The 22,186-nt window shown below is 37.5% G+C and overlaps 2 protein-coding genes across 2 annotated transcripts in view; one reads left to right on the top strand and one right to left on the bottom strand.

The window, feature by feature from the left end:
* Nucleotides 1-10,435: 10,435 nt before the first annotated feature.
* Nucleotides 10,436-12,954, bottom strand: LOC108363184 (uncharacterized). Its single transcript, XM_017616465.1, has 2 exons — nt 11,395-12,954; nt 10,436-11,321 (listed from the first exon to the last, which is right to left on the bottom strand). The coding sequence occupies exons 1-2, from the start codon at nt 12,712-12,714 to the stop codon at nt 10,464-10,466; spliced, it is 2,178 nt and encodes a 725-aa protein (XP_017471954.1). The 5' UTR covers nt 12,715-12,954; the 3' UTR covers nt 10,436-10,463.
* A 4,107-nt stretch (nt 12,955-17,061) lies between these two features.
* Nucleotides 17,062-22,186, top strand: part of LOC108363185 (uncharacterized) — a 77,697-nt gene continuing 72,572 nt past the window's right edge. The window contains exon 1 of the mRNA XM_017616466.1: nt 17,062-19,575. Coding sequence (XP_017471955.1) covers nt 17,062-19,575 — 2,514 coding nt within the window. The remainder of the gene's footprint in view (nt 19,576-22,186) is intronic.

Raw genomic sequence — 22,186 nt, 5'->3', positions numbered from 1 at the left:
ATTCTTTAATAAATACTGAATCCAAGAGGTTATGGGCTACATGCCACGCGGTTAAAGGATACGTTTTTAAATAAATTAATAAAAAAAATATGGCAACGCCTTCGTTTACTGCAATGTGTCCCGGGGAGAGACTTCGCGGTCGTGAAAACTTTGATACGTGGAAAAGGCAAGCAAAATCGTGTCTAGTGATCAAAGGTTGCTGGAAGGTGGTCGAGACGGGTGTAGTCTCGGAAAAAGACAACGATTTAAATGAACGTGCCTTGGCAGAGATAACCCTGATGGTTGATCCGAGCAACTTCGGTCACATAGCATCCGCAAATACGGCGAAAGAAGCATGGACTGCCCTGTTGAATACATACGAGGACAATGGACTGACAAGGAAGGTGGAACTTCTACGGCAGTTGGTTAACATTAAGCTGGAAAACCATAGTTCAATGCATGAGTATGTAAATGAACTTGTAATGATTGCTCTAAAGGTCCGAAGTGCTGGGTTGAAAATTGACGATGAGTTAGCAGCATCACTCATGCTTGCGGGTCTCCCTGATGATTTTAGGCCATTGGTTATGGCTGTGGAGAACTCTAAGGAAAGGTTAACTGTCGATATGGTCAAAAATGTCTTACTTCAAGATGCTAAATTCGACACCGGGTCGTCGAAGGAAAATGCGCTTTACACAAATAAGCTAAAAAAATCCAAAAATTTGAAATGTCATAAGTGTAAAGAAATCGGGCATTTCGAGCGAAAGTGCCCAGAGAAAATGAGAAACGCGAGCGAGAAAAAAAGAGAAGTTCTCTTTGCGTAGAAAATGCAGGTATGTGCAAAAGGCGTGAATATGCATGCAAATGCAAAAGAAAAAATGACAGACACTGATGCGCAGTGGTATATAGACTCGGGCGCGACTAATCATATGACAAACAATTGCAGTTTTTCGCAAAACTCAAAGAGAACAGAAAATAAAGTTATTGTTGTTGCCAACAACGATGTTCTTCCCATAGAAAAGAAAGGTGATGTAAACTACGGTTCACCGGCAAAGAAAAGCAAAAAGTAATAACTGTCAAAAATGTTGAGTACGTGCCTAATTTGTGCGCCAATTTGCTGTCCGTAAGTCAAATGGCAGAAGCTGGTAAAAAAATTGTGTTTGAGGGAAGTAGCTGCAAAATATTTAGCAAAAATAATAAGATTTTGGCAACCGCATCCCTCTGCAATGGTCTCTACCGTATAGATTGCAAAATCGACTTAAAAAGCTGTAGTGCATTTGCTGCCAGTAACAACTCCTATTTATGGCACCGAAGATTAGCGCATATTTGCGACAGTAATATGAACAAAGTGAAGGAATCGTGCAGTGGCGTTAGCTTTTGCAAACTTAATGACGAAGTGTGTAAAGTATGCGTGAAAGGCAAGCAAACACGCAAGCCAAATAAAGAGCCAGGAACGCGAGCAAATGATTTACTCGAACTAGTGCATTCAGACGTGGTTGGACCACTGAAATTCAAATCTTTTTCGGGCGCATGATTCATGGTAACATTTGTGGATGACTTTTCTCGCAAGGTATTCGTGTACCCTATAAAAAAGAAATCCGACGCACTTTCTAAGTTTGTTGACTTCAAAGTTGCTGCGGAAATCTTTTGCTCGAAAAAGATAAAAATTTTGCGCACAGACAATGGCAGGGAATACGTAAATAAAAGTTTTCAAGATTTCTTACGAAACAATGGTATTTTGCACCAAAAAACGATGCCATATGCACCTGAGCAGAATGGCGTAGCTGAACGCATGAATCGCACGCTCGTTGAGCGTATTCGGTGTATGCTAATCGATAGTAAGCTAAGTGAGCGTTTTTGGGCAGAAGCTGCCGTAACGGCCGCTTTTATTGTAAATAGAGTACCCTGCAGAAATAACAATCTTAGTCCTGAAGAAGTTTGGTCGAACAAAAAACCGAATTTAAAATTCTTGCGAGTATTCGGCTGCACAGCCATGGTACATATCAGCAAGGAAAAGAGACGAAAACTTGATGCAAAATCGATGGAATGTATAATGGTAGGATATAACGCCGAGAGTAAAGCTTACCGTTTATACAACCCCAAGACCGGCGAGATAATAATAAGTCGAGATGTAGTCTTCCTTGAAAATGATCACAAGCCCGATACCGAAGTGAAAAAAGCGAGGTATATTATCCAATGCTTATATAACCAGAATGTGCAAATTCAGGGGGCGAAGTGAAGGGTAACGAATTTGCAGTCGATACTGCAGATGCTGATGCGGGTGCTGAGACAGACAACGACGAGTATGGCGATGATTTCGTAACTGATGACTTTACGTATCAGGCTGATCCAGGCGTACAATGTGACAATGATGATGCCCTAGAAATTCGAAGGTCAGAAAGACTGTTAAGTAAGGCTCCAAAATCGTACAACTTTTGCGCGTTGGAAACAGTGTCGAATGATCCCAATTCGTTTGATGAGGCTACCGCCAGCGATGATTCGAAGGAATGGAAGAAAGCTATGCAAAGCGAAATGGAGTCACTGCTGTTGAACAAAACGTGGTTTCAGTGACGGCTCAAACAAAGTTTGCAAACTATTAAAGGCTATCTACGGCCTGAAACAATCTGGTCGCGTTTGGAACGAAACCCTTAATAGCGAACTTGTGAATTCGGGGCTTTCAAGAAGCGATGTGCTGTTCGCAGCGCAGGTAACAAGGCCTGACATATGCTACAGTGTGAACGTCTTAAGCAGGTATGGTACAAACCCAGGCAAGGCGCATTGGGAGGCTGTAAACGAGTGATGAGGTACCTTAAAGGCAGCGCTGACAGAGGCTTAGAGTTTACGAAACAACAACAAGGCCATATCGTGGGCTATTGCGACGCAGACTGGGCTGGAGATTTAGACGGGAGGCGTTCGACTACCGGTTACGTGTTCGTGTTTCAATCCGCAGCAATATCTTGGGCCACGAAGAGGCAAAAGACAGTCGCGCTTTCGTCTACAGATGCGGAGTTCATGTCCATGGTAGATGCCATGCAGGAGTCTATTTGGCTCAAGCGCTTAGAAGGGGAGCTGGTCCCACGCGACGAATATTGTTTACAATTGTTTTGCGACAATAAAAGTGCAATTTTGGTGGCACAAAATAATTCCTATTCACCCCGTACTAAACATGTCGATGTAAAGGCAAAATTTATCCGTCAACAAATTGAATGTAAACGTATAGAACTAAAATATCTGCCAACCAATGAAATGACCGCAGATGTTCTAACAAAAGGCGTCACTGCACAAAAGTTAAAACACTTAACGGATAAATTCGGCCTAAAATAAAATTTATCGAAATACATTTTTTTGTATGTATCTTGTATGCATTAAATATGTATGTTAAGATTTATGTAACCAAATTGTATGTGCAACTAAAATTTTTTAAATAATTAATCCAGGGAAGGTGTTGAGAAATGAATTACTACTTTATACCTTAGTTTCACATACATTTCGTACCATGTAATACAACCGTGCATTGCAGATGTTATGCGCATCTTGTTTCTAATTATATTATCATGCATTTATACTTTGAGCTTCATTCTTTAATAAATACTGAATCCAAGATATTTAAAAAATAATAATTTTTTCAATTTATCGAAAAGAAAAATCGGTGACAGGTAACAAAATCAACGGAAATAAGGTCAATTGACACTGTTCCTCATACTGGTGCGAAATAAAGTCAGTTGACATTATTATCTTCTCAAAGGCGAAATAAAATCCGTTGACATTATTGCTCTTTGAAAGATTACATTTGCGTAGCTTTGCGGCGGCCCGCGTCTGTGCGCACCACAGCATTAGGAAATAACATAATTTACTTTATTTCCAAATTTTTGTTCACTTTATTTCGTTTTTGAAAAGGTAATAATGTCAATTTACTTCATTCCGCATCACTATTGCAACTTTATTAGTTTTGACTTAGTAGCTGAATTATGAATACGTGCCATAGTTTTTATTTTTACACTAAATAAGAGATATAAGTAAATCGATAATACTATTATGTATTCATAAGGAAGCTTTTTGTAATTGGTGGACATTTCCAGTTATACTTTTTTTGCGACTATAATAAATATTGCAGTTATCTTCTTTTATTGTAATCTAGCATCAGTTTAGCACCACGCTCTGCGGTATCATTCACAACTCTTAGGGCACTTATGATTTTCTTACTGAAATCATCATCTTGCCACACCGTTGGTTTTTTTTTCTAAAACTTCCTGGAAGTGTTGAGACGCTCAAAAAGTTTGACAGTGTTTGGTGGTAATCAAATTAGCCAACTAATTTTCTAGAAACTCGGTTACGTCTACCACTTTTAATTGTGGAAGCTTACAGTATTACACATCTTTTTCATCATAATTGGTATGAAAGGAATATAATTTTATGACATTCTGAGTTTCTCCTCATTTGAAACGTTATCGTCAAAGAATGAAAACGCTATGCTTTCATCTGATAAGTACCACAGACGTCTACAAATTTTGCCAACCACCTTTTTGACAGTTATCATCAAAATTTTTATAGTCATGCAGATATTGAATGGCCTTACACGGCGCACGGTGCACTTTTTTGGGGGTGTGAATGATCGAAAATAGGTAAAAACATAAAGAAATTTTATGAAATATATTTAAAATTGCATGCCCTCCAGTGCGTACTAAACGCAAATCCAAGCCCCCGTGGTGGAACAGGGAACTTGCACAGAACACGCGCGAAGTACGTGAGCTCTTCAAGCTGTGTAAGGCAGCCGACAATGAGTTTTGCTGGGAGGAGTACAAATACCTCTTAAAATGCTATAAGAAAGAAATCCATAGGTCTAAGAAGCAATCGTGGGAGGACTTCTGCGTTAGCATGGAGAATGCAAACGAGGGCAAGGTTAAGAAAGCTACTGTCCAAGCAACCGTCCACGCCAATGATAAATGGACTGAAAGCTGCGAAGAATCGCTGCAGGTTAGGGGGGGGTTCGATATGCACTTTTCAGGATGTGCAGACGTGACAGATATGGAATCTGGAAAAGAAAACGTGAACGACATCCCACCCAACATTAATACAACAAGCAAAATTGTATGGGCAATAAACAGTTTCGATCCATTCAAGTCTGGAACTGATGGAATTTTTCCGGCCATGATTCAGAAGGTCACTCACGTGGTGATCCCATGGCTAGAGGCGATATACATGGGATGTCTGAGGCTGGACTATGTGCCTGTGTACTGGAGAGATTCGATAGTTGTGTTTATACCCAAGGCAGGTAAAGCCAACTCTCTATACTCGAAAGAATAGACATTGGCGGAGCTTTTAACAACATATCAAAAAAAGCTATTCTAAGTAGCCTTTAAGCAAACAACGTGGAACCTAGTATACTTCTATGGATAAAAAGGCTGTAGACGAATTAGAGCAGAATGGGGTGAAGACAGGCTAACTAAGCAGGCGGTAAAGTGCACACCACAGTAATGATGACATTGTAGTAATTGTGACCGGAAACCACCTAGACACCAAGAGTGATATAATAAATGGATCTCTCAATACTATACACCAATGGACTTCTCTGTCAGGTTTAGGGATTAATGTAGATAAAACGGACAAGAAAGTACAAGATTCCTGCGTGGAAATTCCCTAAACTAAACGGCACTGAACTCAAACCAAAAGTCCGCACCAAGACTAAGAATTCTAACTAAGAAAATTAAGACTAAGAAAACTCTTTTACAATGTCTGTAAATTGTGAAAAAAGGAAATGCTGCGGAAAATTTTAAGAAGTTTTTCTTCATTTAGTTAGTTTATTCCCGTAAAACTGTGTATGAATTCTCAACTATTTGCGAAAATCTGCAGATAAAAGACAAACAAAGGTGAAAGAATACAAGGTTGTGTACAACAAACAGATCATTTTGACATTCAGTACACCGCTTCGACAATCTATATATATATATATACATATATATACTACACGCATATCTTTGGTTTGAATTTTAAATCAAATAGCTTCTTTCAACATTTTGCATGTTCAGTATCTTTTAGAGTTTCAACGTGAACGCGGTGTTACTGATTCACATTCTGAGATAAACTTAATCTACCTATTTGGGGAAAAAGTGTATTTCCAATGTCCGCGAACCACCAAATTAAAAATGCTACATTCCTAATGCATTCTGTAAAAATAACGAACTATTTAAATCGAAAAATTCTGCCCCTACGACTGCCGAATTCGCAGAAACTAAAGTGATAGCCATTAAAACAATAAAAAAGAAAGGTGTGTAAAAAAAATAAACCTAATGGATAATAAAATTATAGTTTAAGAAACTAGCAACACGCTTTTATTACAATAAGAACTAAAAAGAAAGAAATTATTTATTGATTTAAAGATTTGTTCAAGAATGATATGAAGTTCCCTAACTTGATATTATTTAAACCAGGGACCGTAATCATTATGAGTTTTATCAAAAAAATTAACTTTTAATCATTATTTTGAGATTTTAATACTTGCGATCAATCATAATAATGACATTTTGCGTTTTATTGTATTGCTCAGAAAATACAATCATTTATTGAGTTATATTTCTTTGATCAAAAATAAAACTCATTTTTCGAGCGTTATTTTTTTGCTCTGAAGTAATATTTATTTTGTTAGTTATTTTCTCTTAGATCAATAATAATCATTATGTTATGAGTTTTATAGTTTTGATCAGAAATAATCATCATTTTTTGAGTTTTATTTCTTTAATCAAAAATAATGATTATTTTTTGAGTTTTATTATTTTGATCGAAAATAAAACTCATTTCTTGAGCGTGATTTTTTCTCTCAGAAATAAAAATTAGCTTTTGAGTTTTATTTTTTTTGCATATCGAAAAACTCAAAACGCCTCACTTCACCTAAACTCAACTCACCACACCTTAACTCACCTCACCTCAACTCATCTCAACTCACCCTAACTTACCTCACCTCAACTCACCACACCTCAACTCACCTTAACTTACCCAAACTCATCTTAACGGAACTCGCCTCAACTTACCACACCTAACTCTTCTCATGGAACTCATGCCACGGTTCCGCGGAAGCTAAGTTCGTGAAAGTCTTGACGAAACCCCACTCAACTTATTGCTAGTTATGTTAAGTTCGAAACATGCAACTGTTATCGCTGTTATTTGCTTGAACTTTCAGTTTAAGTTGCATCCATAGAAAATAAAAATCCCCCAAAAATAATTGACTGGATTGCAGTTTTATAGTTGCCTCATAGATTGGATCCAATGTTGCAACCAATTCGTCCACATCTCCAACCAAAAAATGTCGCCTTTTGATTGCCCCTTTCTCTTTTCGTGTTCGATTCTAAATTAAGGGCAAAGGGGTGAAAACATTTTGTGTTCGTTTCTTAAAATGTCACACTTGTGTAAGGCAAAAAAGGCACCTTTTTGCGCTTTGAAGCTTTATCAGGGGAGATGGTTGTTCTGAAAATCAGATGGTTGCTTCAAACGATAATATGATGGAATGCCTGAGCTGGACAAGGACAATAAGGAAAAAACATGCCTTGTCAAAGGGTTGAGTGTAGCATCAAACACATTTTGCACCGTGCAAGGGCAACATTTTTTGGTAGAAACGAAGTCACCATAAATGTTTTATTTTTCTGAAATAAATTGCTAAAAACGCTAAACTTAAATCTAAATCTACGCTTAACTATCATTTCTTTCACTGAATGAATTGTTTTGTGCATTTGCACTTACATAAATGTAACTCCACATAGTATGGAATAAACACACATCCCCCGCTTTTATTCCATTATCTGTGTAAAACACCCGTCTTTTTCTGTAGATACATTTGGATATGGTGGTCGATTTATTATGGATACTTCAAAGGCTAGGGCAACGGCAACACTTACAGATAAATTTCAAAAGTGTCTATCAAACTCGTTTCAATTGTTGCTTATAGTCTAACTAAACATGTTATATAAAACGTTTCAAATCAGACAAAACTACCCCCGTTGATAATTTAACGGCAGTTGTCATAAACAAATTGAATGCACATTTTTATCATTTTTGTGGTAGTTTTGAGGTACTTGATACCCATTAACTTTCATGAAACATATATCAAAAGAAAGAGAAGTGGGTGCGGAATTAAATTTTTACCCCTACTCAGGGATCGGATTTGTACAGGTTCAACGTGTAAAAATATCATAGATGTATCGATTACCAGTAGCTCAGCAGAACAGAATATGTATTAATTTTTACTATGGGAGTACATATAGAATAAAAAAATAAAAATAAAAAATACAGTCCGTGCCACAGGTTTTGAACCCGTGACCATCAACACGGCAGTCGAACACACATCCATTCGGCTACTTGAGTTAGATTTCAAACTTATAGTTTTGTTTGTCGCTTCAAAGCTACACATCATCCGCTCGCTTATATTGCGATGCATCTTTTCGTTCAACCGTAGTTATTAATCTTTTCTTGGTAGAAAAAGGTAATGATTTCCTAACCCACTGGGTTTTCTTCAGTGCTCTGCTTGCAAATGTATTTGTGATTTGCTGTACTGAACTGAGATGACGTGAGTTGAGTTGAATTGAGGTGAGGTGAGTTGAGGTGAGGTGTGTTAGGGCGAGTTGAGATGAGTTGATGTGAGGTGAGTTGAGGTGTGGTGAGTTAAGTTTAGGTGAAGTGAGGCGTTTTGAGTTTTTCGATCTGCAAAAAAAATAAAACACAAAAGTTAATTTTTATTTCTGAGCGAAAAAATAACGCTCAAGAAATGAGTTTTATTTTCGATCAAAATAATAAAACTCAAAGAATAGTCATTATTTTTGATGAAAGAAATAAAACTCAAAAAATGATGATTATTTCTGATCAAAAATATAAAACTCCCAAAATAATTATTACTTCAGATCAAAAAAATAACGCTCGAAAGATGAGTTTTATTTATGATAAAAAAAATAAAACTCGATATATGATTTTTTTTTGAGCGATTAATTTAAAATCGAAATGTAATTCTTAGTTATAATTTTTATAGATATCGCTCAAACTTTTTGAAATCATAAGAGATTCATACAGAGCATGAAAAAACATGCACATGTATATACTAGAAATTGTTCTACGATATTTTGAACCTTTTGATTTTTTACATTGAAAATTTTGAAATAATCATTATTTTCAGTCCCTGATTTAAACTTTTAAACTAGCTTAATATAGGATTAAAGTAATTGGCACGTAGTCATACTCGAAATAAAGTCCACTGTAAAATTAGTTGCAGTTATATTTTACAGACATCCCATTGCAAACAACAGCACCTTCTTTCCCTCTAAATTATTCTTACTCCATTGGTAAAGGGCTTCGGGTGTACGAATTTGTTGTAACGTCGGGAGTTGAGCAAGGCTTCAAGCTGCTAATCTCTTAAAATTTCCTATGCGAATTTGCAACAAAGTTCAATTCTGCCATTTCCTTGAAGGGATTTTCGTGATTTCAGACCCTTTAGTAAAATTAATATGATTTATTCATGTGTTTTGGTTTTTTACACCCCTTTCCTCTCTCAATAATATACAGTTTCATAAAATTTCAAAGTCTATTTATCATATTGGTCGACCGTTAGACGATCTAGAGTCCATACGCCTAAGTAGACCATTACGACCATTTGGGTACTTAAAGTTGACATTATAGACAATGTTTTTATGAAAAAAATAAAAATTTGTTTAAATGCTATAATCAAAAAAAAAATAATAAAAAATGTATAATACGACGGAAGAAATACACTTTTTTCATTAAGTTTCGTTAAAAGGTTTCCAAGATACAGCACTTTAAAGAAAGGTGTGTATGACGTTTTCTTAAAATTTAAGTCCCGTGTAAATAGACAACCCTACGCCATATCGGCAAAATATGCTGCACGTATATGCGTTGCGTACGCATGTTAAAAGTATACTATCCCCTTTATTTATTTTTCTCTGTAAAGACAAAATAAATCCACATGTACATACATACGTACATATATAAATATTAGGGCGGGTCGATTTAAAAATCGCTCATTGCTCTGTGAAAATCGTATTCTAGGGATCAAAATAAGAAACTTTGCCGAAGGAACCATACCTCTAAAACGAATTCTGAAGTCCCCCAATTTGGGTCGAACTTTTGGGTAGGGGCAAATTTGGAAAAATCCCACTTTGACCTATTTAGAGTGCTCCAATCGAGTCCTAATGTATGACCGACCCCCACTAACTTTGGACGGCCGATACACCCATGCCAGTGGGACACCCCCTGGAACTCCCCTGGGGGGTTCCCCATACAATCATTTCAAAAAATCACCATTTTTGGCCTTTACATGAAAAAATCAGCTAAATGGCTATGTTTTTTCTTTATTTTTATTTATTTATTTATAATAATATTTATTATTTATTTATAATAATATCTATTTTCTCTCTTAAGAAATTTATTTAGTCAGAACATATGTAAATAAAAAAATTAATTTAAGTAAGTTATAGAAAAGAAACTAAAAAAAATTATTGTTTGAAGTCTTTTTTACTTTCAAGTCTGGGCAATTTCGCACGGCTCTCTAATGTCGTCGCCATAACAGCCTCTACATTTTCCGGTATAACCCGTTTGGAAACGCTAGCTAGCAATTGAACATGTCGTTCCGTTCCTTGTATGTGTGATGGAATTTTTGGATCATTAAACGGTGGATCATCTTGATTTAAATATTCTTTCAATGTATCGTACGGCATGCTTCGCGTGAATGGTGGTTCAAATACGATATTTATATCATTCAAATTGATCATTTCCGTATAACTTGTGCAATTAAAGTTTATATCTGGTTTTTTATAAACTCTAAGTTCCATTGGCTCGTCAACATCGGTTCGATAGCGTAGAATTTTCTTGATGGCACAGTCGCGCTTTTCATTGCTATCATCAAACAACATTGATAACAAGATATTTTCCGAATGCGCATAATATGAATTATCTTTAATTACTTGATTGACAATTTTGCGTAAACGAGGTTCTAGAAATCGTGACCAACCAATGAACTTGAAAAATAATGCACTGCCGTACACGACAGAGCTGTAATACTTGATATTGAAGTACATTGGCACATAACATTTAATTATAAATTCAACCAGAATTCTTAAATTTGCATCTGGATTTTCCGTTGTCACATATAATCGCAATAATCTAGCGGCCTTGGTGAGCCACCGAGAATGTACAATTTTCCCTGGTTTGATGTTAGCCAGATCCACCGGAACCACGCCGCTAGAAATTGCATGGGCCATGTCGTATAAGTACTTCGAATCGGTGGAAAATTCAATTTTTTCTGGAGCAGGGGGCATATTTTGCAACTCAATTTTCTGGAAGCCGTCCACCACCTGAAAATATATAATAATAAAATAATTAAAAATGGTTGACAATTATAATAAATGAGTGATAGCAATAACTTACCGGAAGAGTTTCACAAGTTTCGATTTGACGGCTCAGTTTTCCGGTTGCCGATCTTGGTCCAGTGCTGGTTGATTTATCCAAAGCTTCAAACAAATGCCGAAACGGAAGTTCGTTGAAGTGTAGAAGGCAAACGAACCAATGCAATGGTCTTTTTAACAGCAATTCGAATCGTCGTATAATTCCACCGTGTGGGCCAGTGTTTGTTGGCTCACCGTCAGTGCATATTCCAATTAATGCATCCAGTGATATATTTTTATCGTTGAAAAAACCATTTAATTTGGTTGTTTTGTATTCAGCGGTTTCATGTTCCAGTCTTACGTAACCAATCAATTCAGAATTGGGTTCTCTCAAAATAACAAGATGAGGTTCTTTTACCATCCTAGTATGATACTTCTCATCAATTTTATCTATCGTTAAAGTATCATCTTTTCTGCCATCGAATGAAAACGCTAACAAATTGGTATCATCTAACCGTTTGCGAAGCACTTCTTGTCTGCATTTCTCTTTTTCTCTGCGAACTTTCGATTTATCCATGATGAGAGGTTTCCCATGCTTATCTTTAATTTTAAAATCTTGCAAAAGAGCGGTTCCCAATGCTGATGCTACTCTGTCAGGCACACCAAATCTGTCACATACCAAGGCAAAGTTAAAACAATCGTATCTCTCTGTGTATTGTGAACTTGTGCTTCTATCCATATCTTCTTGAACCGGTGGCGGTGCGTATGTTGAATCATCGGGATCTTGGTATGTTGGCATTGATGACATAGACGTTGCTCCTTGCTCTTCAGTTTCCATCACAAATGCATCCATTGTTAGTCTTCTCTGATTATGTTGATCGTGCATGAACTCTTTGAGGCGTTCGGGAACCCAGCCGCATGCACATGGAGCTGCCTTCAAATCGCATTTACATGTTCCAATGTAAAAAATTGTTTCCAGAGATTTTACATACTCTGTAAATTGTTGGGTGGTGTTTCTTCTCTTGATTTGCTCTTGATACTTGTCAAGCAATTTATTCAATTTATTAAATACACTTTTTTTCAGCATTATTTCCATACCAAGTTTTTCCCAAATTCCAATCAACTTATCTTGTACTTGAATAGTGAATGATTTATGGGAAAACTTTTTTTGTTCTGTTTTAGCACGTTCGCTTAAGTAAAAATAATATCTCAAGATATCCAGATGGGTTGGTAAATTAAGATCAGTTAAATCAGTAGACACACCAAAAACAGTAACATCATGCTTGGGTATATGACTCATTGGGTTTTCGATAGTTGTTGATGTAGTTGCTTCATCTTGCGGTGTAGAGGATGGTGGATTCATTGTAAACTTTTTGATTTGGAATGGTCACTTCACTTATTATTTTTTTTGAAATATTTTTTTATCTGAAATTAGCACTTCACACTTTGAGTTCTTCACAACGACTTAATGCATTCACAAAAACTGTTGCGTTATATATGGTCTACGAGACGAGGTAATAAGAATGAAATGGTAATTTCAATTCTACCTGCTGTGTCTTGTGGTGGCTTAAAAAAATCAACACAAGCAATTTTACGATCTGCAATTGTGTCACAGTGATACCTTCATTGTTTAAAAGGGTTGCGGTGCCTTCCAGTGATACCTTAATTGTTAAAATGGTTGCAAAAAACGCGCAGATGCCTTAAAATACCCACAAAAAGGGTTGTAAAAACAACCTTTATTTCTTAAGTAGGTGCTATAAAAAAACTACACAAGTAAGTTTACGACATGCAGCTGTGTCTTAAAAAACGCACACAGAGCAATTTTCCGATTTGCAATTGTGTCACAGTGATACCTTCATTTTTTAAAACGGTTGAATAAAAAACCCACACAACTATGTTTACGACATGCAAATGCATCACAGTGATGCCTTGGTTTTAAAAGGGTTGTAAAAACGCTAATTTCTAATAATTTTTTTTAATTTCTTTTCTATTACTAAGTTAAATTCATTTTTTCATTTACATATGTTCTGACTAAATAAATTTCTAAAGAGAAAAATAAACTCCAAAAAGAAAAAACATAGGCATTTCGCTGATTTTTTCAGTAAAGTGCAAAACCGGCGATTTTTTGAAATGTTTGTATGGTGAACCCCCAGGGGGTTCCAGGGGGTGTGCCACTGGCATCGGTGGGTCGGGCCTCCAAAGTTAGTGGGAGTCGGTCATACATTTGGACTCGATTGGAGCACTCTAAATGGGTCAAAGTGGGATTTTTCAAAATTTGCCCCTACCCAAAAGTTCGACCCAAATTGGGGGACATCAGAATTCGTTTTAGAGGTATGGTTCCTTCGGCAAAGTTTCTTATTTTGATCCTAGAATATGATTTTCACAGAGCAATGGGCGATTTTTTTGCCTCCCCACAAATCGACCCGGCCTAATAAATATGCATGTTATGTACGTACATATTTATGTATACAACTTTCAAAAATATTGTACTAAATAACCTATGCTTACTTTTATAAATAAATTTTATTTTTTTGCGTTCTCTGGTTACACCTTGCTCGCTTGCTCGTCCGCGCGGCAAGCGGCATGAAGGCAAAAGCACCCGTGGCAGGAGCGAAAAAAATTTACAACTAGCGACTCCGTGCAAGTTTCCGTGATTTTTTTCTTTTAAATTATGTATTATAGAATAAGGATTGATATTCAATGTAAACGAAAAAAAGTTAATAACAATAACTATTGTAAAACTTCGAATTTCGCAAAATTGCTCAAAGTTATTTTTTATGGTTGTTAACCGAATTAAGTGATTTGTGCGAAAAAATCTTGACCGTGCAATTTTGGGTGGCCCACTTGAGAGATTTTCACTCATAACGCTGTTTGCAAGTGGCCTACTCAATTTTCCTTTCAATATAATTTATTTATTTGCTACATTAAAAAGGATCATATCTTCGTGTTTTTTTTTTTTTTTTTTTTAATAAGCAAAACAATCAACTTCTTGAATTCTGTTGGAATCTGGAGAAAATCGAAGTGGATCGTGGGTAACGCGGAATAGCGTGGTAAATTTCTAATTCCTATAAGGTGGTAAATCAACCACGATCGTAGCAAAGTTCTAACCCCGGTAGTTACAATTAGTGCAGCCCCAAATTAGCTCCTATGGCATTTCATAAACATGTAATGTATTATTTCTCGGTGGTGTTGAACATTTTTGTTTTTGTTTTTGTTCTTGTTTTCTTTTTCGAATACGAATGACAAATTTCGAAATTATATGAAACTAAACTTTTAAGGGTGGAAAAAATCAAAATTTAATAGCTTTTGAGTAAAATAAAAAATAGTAAAAATGGTACCTAATAATGGTACTTATGTGTTAAAATTTTATAACTAATAAATTTTTTTAAAGTGGAAATCGTAGTTTAAAAGAGCGGGTTTAATACTTTTATCTTTCCCAAGCTATAGTTAATTAACCTTGTCGCTCACTACTACAATGCCCAAGCTTACGTCGTTGAGAAGCAGGACCACGTGTATTTTTTTCGATCGTTACTATATGTTGGCAACTCCACAAATGTGCGTAGGTGTGCCTTGTTTAAGCTTCTGAAGCATCCCCGAGGGTTCAATGATGTGAGCAGTTCAGTCAAGCCTTTCTTTATTGTTTTCATCTCTGACGCCAATGTTTTTCCGATCTGTAGCTATAACAGAAATCCGCAGATATTCTGAGAATGTTCGCTAGGTGGCGACCTTATTACAGGAAGCCACAGCCTTCCTGGTTTGGTCGTTTGTTGTGAAAGGAACTAGCGTTTGGCCTTCTGTACTAGCGCATACCATTATTCATGTTTTGGGGCCGTAGGAGATGTTATCTTTTATCCATTATTGGTTCCACGAATAGTTTTAGAAATCCGCTGTAACCGGGTAAGGCTGAGTAGCAGCGAAAGGTCGCCTGCTCTCCAAAGACCTCTGGGTGTTACAAAGGAGCCAGTCTGGCTGATCCCCGGTGCGGCTCCTATGATACCTTGATTAAAAGTTCAACAACAAGTCAGCACAGATTAACTTGATCTTTTATAGAAAATTTCACAAGAAGAGTTGCCCGAGACATTCTACTGGACAGGACCTGTGAAAATTCCTTTACCACAGTCAAGATTCAGCAGCCAAGATTAATATTATTAAAAGTATTCAATGAAACAGGTTTTCTTAGTGTTTAAAAAATGCCCGTGTTTTGTAAATATACTCAGGGTCTTCCCCGGCTACCCGCGCTACTCCCTGAATACGTCAGAACCCTGCGGCTGAGAAAGATCCTGTTGTCTGTCCGCTCACATAAGCGTCTACCAAACTCACTTTTACAGTTACATATGCTTAAGTATTGTAGAAGAATATAAGTAGCCAGTACCATAATTTCTCAACCTTATTTTTATACCCGAGCGCACTTGTGCAAAAGGGTATTATAACTTTGTTCACATAACGGTTGTTTGTAACAGGCAAAACGAATGGAGATAGATATAGACAAATGTATACATAAATGATCAGAACGAAAAGAGAAATCGATTAAGCGGTGACTGTCTGTCCGTCCGTCCGTCCGTCTGTGCACACGATAACTGGAGTAAAAATTGAGATATCTTAACGAAACTTGGTACATGCACTTCTTTTGGGTGTAGGACGGACGGTATTGAAAATGGGCGAAATCGGACAATAACCACGCCTACCTCCCATATAACGGTAATTTTCAGAAATACGAAAACTGCGATAGTTTAGTAACTACTGAAGATAATTCACTCAAAATTGACACTTAGAATAAGTTTTAGACGAAAAATAAGAATATTATAAATTTTTGGAAAATGGGCGTAGCCACGCCCACTTATAGTTACATGTGTATATCTTGGTAACCGCCGCACAAATTTTTTCCAAACTTAGCACAGTTGTTGACCCTGGTACAGCATACCAAATGACCGAAAATTTTCAAAATCGGAAAATTACCACGCCCACATCCCATATAACGGTAATTTCGAGAAATACGAAATCCTCGATAAATCAGTAAATATTAAAGCTAATTTATTCAAAATTGATGGTTGCAACAATTCTTTACCAGGAAATACGTTTATGATAAAATTTTGGAAAATGGGCGTGGCACCGCTCACTTATGATCACACCTATGTATCTCGTTAACCGTTCTAGCAATTTGTACCAAACTCGGTATGGTTATTGTGCTTGCCACATAAAAGCAAACCGTTGAAAATTGTTGAAATCGGACTAAAATTACGGCCGCTTTTCATATAACGGTAAATTTCAGATATGCTTTAAATTTCAATATATCGAAATTTAAGGATGCTATTTTACTTAAAATTTATACACCCGCTTATCATGTAACGGTATCTTTCGGAAAGGTGGAAAACATATATTTAATACTTGCGCCGGGTATTTAATGTTCGGCTCCGCCCGAACTTAGACTTTCTTACTAGTTGTATTTGTTTTCGGTATATTTTAAAACCGACACTACGCTTCAAATATTTATTTATTACATTTATTTCAGGTTAGCACTGTACTTCTCTGCGGCATCCCAATAGTATCACTTTACATCGAGGGTCAAGAGCGTCTGTGCCTAGCTCAGATATCCAATACTCTTCTCAAACAGTACAGCTACAATGAGATTCACAACCGTCGTGTGGCACTGGGTATTACCTGCGTTCAATGCACTCCGGTACAGTTGGAAATTCTGCGACGTGCAGGCGCGATGCCTGTAAGTTCGCGTCGTTGTGGAATGATAACGCGCCGCGAGGCTGAACGGTTATGCAAAAGTTTTCTTGGTGACAATGCCCCTCCTAGATTGCCAGAGGATTTCGCTTTCACTGTATATCATAAGTGCGCTTGGGGTTGTCGTGGCTCTTTTTTGCCGTCTCGCTACAACTCATCTCGTGCGAAATGTATTAAGTGCAGTTATTGTGGCATGTTCTTTTCGCCCAACAAGTTTATTTTCCATTCCCATCGAATTAGCACTGGTGATAAGTACGTCCAGCCGGATGCAGCAAATTTTAATTCGTGGCGTCGGCACATGATCCTGAGCGGCCAACCACCAGAGGATATAGTGCACGCATGGGAGGATGTTAAGGCGATGTTTAATGGTGGCACGCGCAAACGACTTATGAGCCATGGTTCATCGGCGACGCAAGCTTCGATAGCGGCACAAAGACAACAACAACAAAAAGATCAGTTGAAACGCAATATGTGTGTCTCAACACCGGTAACAACCTCGCTGTCGACTGTGCCCAACGAGAGTGGCGGCGGCACATTTATCGCCGCAGCAGCAAAAAATACTTTAGGTCCACAGGTCACCAGCCATTATCACTATAATGGCATTGAATTATCCCCGCGCTGCAGTAACAGTAACCTGACTTCAAGCAACCCATCACCCCCGCCTACCAAGCGACAGTGCGATAAGCTTGAACATAATGTTGGGGCGCTAACAGCGGCAGCTGCTGCAGTGGTCAACGTCACAGCAGTTGCAGCAGCGGTAGGTTCCGTACGACCGCTAAACATTGGCGCAACTAGCCACGGTGTATCATACCATGGTCGGAGTGGTAACGTATCTACTCTGCAACTGAGAGACAACAATGAACACGAAATGACGGTAATGCCTCTCTCGCGCAACTTCATGATGGACTACATGTGGCATGCCCATGCTGCGCAAAATGCCGCAGTCGCAGCAGCGCATAAGAACCGAGGTAATAACACTAACGCAGGTAATGTTACTGTGCCCTTTGGATTCTCCGATTGTGCTATGAACTGGCTTAAGACGCCGTCGATGAACAATAATGCCACATTCTTCACTCAACTTCCTTTGGTAGCCAACAGCGGAACTACCGGTGGTCAAAGTAGTGATAGCAACGACTTCTGCCCGCAACTACAATATGGCGGTTTCAAGCCGAACGCGAGCACATCGACAGGCAACGGCTTAAATACCAGCAAAGGATTGGGGGGCTTGAACAAGTTTACTGATGCGAAAATAGCTTGTCTGCCTCAATTCCTCTCAGCGTCGGCATTCAAGCCAGTCTTGCAACAGAGTCAACAAAGTGCATTCGATGAAGTGAAAGCTGTCGCAGCAGCTTCGACTGCAGCAACTTTAACCACCTCGTCTGTTTATCCCAGCGCTGTGACAGAAAATTTCGAGATTGCAACCAGAACATCTCAAGAAAAGATTTCTTCCTGTGGATCGACGACAGTTGAAATGACACTGCCAACGATTGCTATTCCTCCACTCGGTGCTACAAGTACAACAAACTCCACAGAGACAAAAGCTAATGGTGCTGTGGCTGAAACTGCCTCCAAAGCAGCTGCCTCTCTTGCTTTCACAGTACACGCAAACTTTTGCGCTACTGCATCAAATGGAATGCTGTTTGGTGGCCCAATACCGCCGCCGGTGCCCCCGCCGCTTTCGTCTTCACTCTCAACCCTTCCTAACTCGCCTGGCGCGCCATATAGAGCACCTATACTAGCATCGACAGTATCTTCGCAGTTAGCTTTGAAGAAGTGCGAGAATGAAGTCATAGGCACTTCCATTAAAGGCTTTCACTCAACGGATGACGAAAATAACAACGACCCATGCGATGTCGACGACGATGAAGTAGTCGATATTGAGACAACGGAGGATGACACGCCTGCCAGCAAGAACTTAAAAGTGGCACTTAGCCTGACATCTTGCCCACACCGGGACGATGATGGCAAAAGTTCATCAGAGTTTTACAGTATCAACCGTTGCAATAATAACAATGACAAACAATTCATCGAATCTGTTATAGATACTTCCTCTGATGAATCACCTGCGCCAGCGTCTTCGGTAGCAGCACCCCCTTGGACAAATAGTTCAGCAAGTCCAGTGCCTAGGGATTGCTATAGATGTGAAGATCAACGAAAATCTCCAATACAATATTTCCAAGACAAATCAATACTAGGCAGCGCTGACGCAGATATCGCCGCTTGTCATACCGTTGTCCAGAAGCTCCAGCTCCACGCGCAATACAAAAACAGCAACAATCAACCACCGGAAGCGGGTGAGCGCTTTCAACAGTCTCCAACTTACAGCAGTACGTCTAACGATAGCTTCTATATTCAGGCAAAATTCGAAAGCAATAACAATTCATCCAGTTCTATTGAAATTATGGATACCAGTTCCATACAAGAGATAGTCCAACAACATAATGCGTATAATTTGGGATCATCACTTATGTGGAAGAAACTTCTGAATCCAGAGGTAAGAGTTGAGTTGATCTAATAGATTGGATTTGTTAAAACATGTGCACTCCTTATATTCAACTAGTTGACCTTTGAAAGGGGGAGATTTGATTTTTTATTTTTACGAGAAAGTAATTGGGTAATCTCTGACAATAGGGACTAGGGAGAGAAACAACACTAAATATGTATTCGTATCAGGGGCGAATGCAGAGAGTAGTTTTGGGGTTTATGCATATTTGAATACTTCGTGTGTAAAAATTTGAGAAGAAACATTTAAAAGGAAAAAGTACCTTTTTTTATAAATAAAAATATTTTCAACAAAAAATTTACTAACCGATTTTTAAAAAATTTATATCGTTGTAAATGCAATCAACCCTTCTTTCTTCTGAGATGCATATCTGTATACTTCGTGTATAATAATTTTAGAAAAAACACTTAAAAGGAAAAAATACCTTTTTTTTTAAAAAAAACTTATATTTTAAACAGAAAAATTACAAACCGATTTTTAAAAAATTGGTATCGTTGTAAAGGATACTACAAAACTTATACCTTCTTAAACCCGAAACTTTCTATTTTTTCCCTCTAAATAAACTCCTGCCTCCTAACTGAAGGGCTGGCTACGCCCTTGTATAATAAACAATTAAAGTATTTACAATGTACATCATACGGTCAGTTTGTTCTTTTAGAGCGCATACATGGCTCCATAATAATAATTCCAGCATCTTCATTTAAATATGTATATTGTAACTATCAATATCTTATAAAGAGAAGTGTAAAATTTTTTTTATCTAAAACTAATAAAGTTAGAAGGACGAAATTCGAGGATATGGTTGTTATCATATTAGTCCTTGACACATATTTTTTTCAAAAATAAATATTGGAAATTTCCAAAGTTTTAAAAGGACAATTTCAATATTTAGTCGTTCTTGTGCACCCAATGATTAAATTTTTTTCTATTCTACAGAATTTTTCCTTTTAGTTGATACCCATGTTGTTATTCTACAATGCACCGAATCTTTTGAATAATTTTTTTATTCAGTCATATTCTAAAAATTTCAAAGCCCCTTAAAAAAAATTATGACGTCAGAGAGAAAAACTAAAAACGCAGTTTTACTATATTTGGCCCCCAGTTTTGTGAATATTTTGATTTTTTTCGTGTGTAAAATCGACTGTCGCACGATGTTATTTATCTTTTTAAGAAAATGCGCGAGAAAAGCCAAAAAGTTCAGATTGTTTTCCGCCATGGACACCCGAAGTCGGTTTTTTATCAGCTTCTGTTTAGAAAATTACCTTTTTGCTGAACTGTTTCTGACCATAAGAGAAAGGTACATTCTCAATCTAACTTCTACATTTAGGAATCAAACAAAAGTTTGCACATCCATATTTCTTTGCTAACTTCTAGATTTTTTTCAAGGTCTGGTTCAAACTGGAAGCAACAATTATTTAATTGTACAACTTCGTTCCCTAAAATGTTGAAATGCTAGCTATTGATTCCCGAACGAAACGCATTAAAATAAACACTTCGATTTAATTTTTCAGTTTTATTTAAAGAAAAGAGAGATCCCGACGAGCGACATCAACTCCTCAAGGTTCAAAGTATTCTGAGCAACTATTACTAGGTTCTACGATTATTTATACACACGCTTAGATTCCACGCTTACGCCTCTATCTTTCTATGCTTACGCCTCTATGCTTAACATAATGATTCACGTTGGGTGTTCCNCGACTGTCGCACGATGTTATTTATCTTTTTAAGAAAATGCGCGAGAAAAGCCAAAAAGTTCAGATTGTTTTCCGCCATGGACACCCGAAGTCGGTTTTTTATCAGCTTCTGTTTAGAAAATTACCTTTTTGCTGAACTGTTTCTGACCATAAGAGAAAGGTACATTCTCAATCTAACTTCTACATTTAGGAATCAAACAAAAGTTTGCACATCCATATTTCTTTGCTAACTTCTAGATTTTTTTCAAGGTCTGGTTCAAACTGGAAGCAACAATTATTTAATTGTACAACTTCGTTCCCTAAAATGTTGAAATGCTAGCTATTGATTCCCGAACGAAACGCATTAAAATAAACACTTCGATTTAATTTTTCAGTTTTATTTAAAGAAAAGAGAGATCCCGACGAGCGACATCAACTCCTCAAGGTTCAAAGTATTCTGAGCAACTATTACTAGGTTCTACGATTATTTATACACACGCTTAGATTCCACGCTTACGCCTCTATCTTTCTATGCTTACGCCTCTATGCTTAACATAATGATTCACGTTGGGTGTTCCACTTAGGGTTCGATCGCCGTCACTCAATTCCTTGCTCAATGATCGCACTCTAACAGCCGCACTCAACGCAACGTTCCTTAAATTAGCTCTAACGGGCACTTAACTAATGTTCGTTAAATCTGTTAATTAATGTTTCCTCTCAGAGTTAAAATTTATGAAATAAAAAATTTAAGTATGGCCCCAGTTGCGGCCCTTCATTTTTGTGGCATCACTCACTTTTTTCGTTCAGTTTGAAATAAAATATAAAAATAAGTATTTATATAATTTTGCGCGCACTTGCTCAACAGACGCAATGGCTGAGTGAGCAGAGCACTGGCGTGCCATTCAAGAGATCCGAAGTCGAGTCCTAGG

The sequence above is a fragment of the Rhagoletis zephyria genome, unplaced genomic scaffold (assembly GCF_001687245.7).
Source record: "Rhagoletis zephyria isolate East Lansing unplaced genomic scaffold, Rhagoletis_zephyria_1.1 Rzeph_scaffold_01211, whole genome shotgun sequence".
NCBI classification, from domain to species: Eukaryota; Metazoa; Arthropoda; class Insecta; order Diptera; family Tephritidae; genus Rhagoletis; species Rhagoletis zephyria.
The sequence above is the reverse complement of the archived record's forward strand: the minus strand, read 5'-3'. Positions and strand labels throughout refer to the sequence as shown.

Excerpts from the sequence above, each read along its gene's own strand:
- LOC108363184 (XM_017616465.1), bottom strand. The coding sequence starts at position 12,714 with ATGAATCCACCATCCTCTACACCGCAAGATGAAGCAACTACATCAACA. Across the intron at positions 11,322-11,394 it reads AAACTTGTGAAACTCTTCCG|GTGGTGGACGGCTTCCAGAA; the intron begins GTAAGTTATTGC and ends ATATATTTTCAG.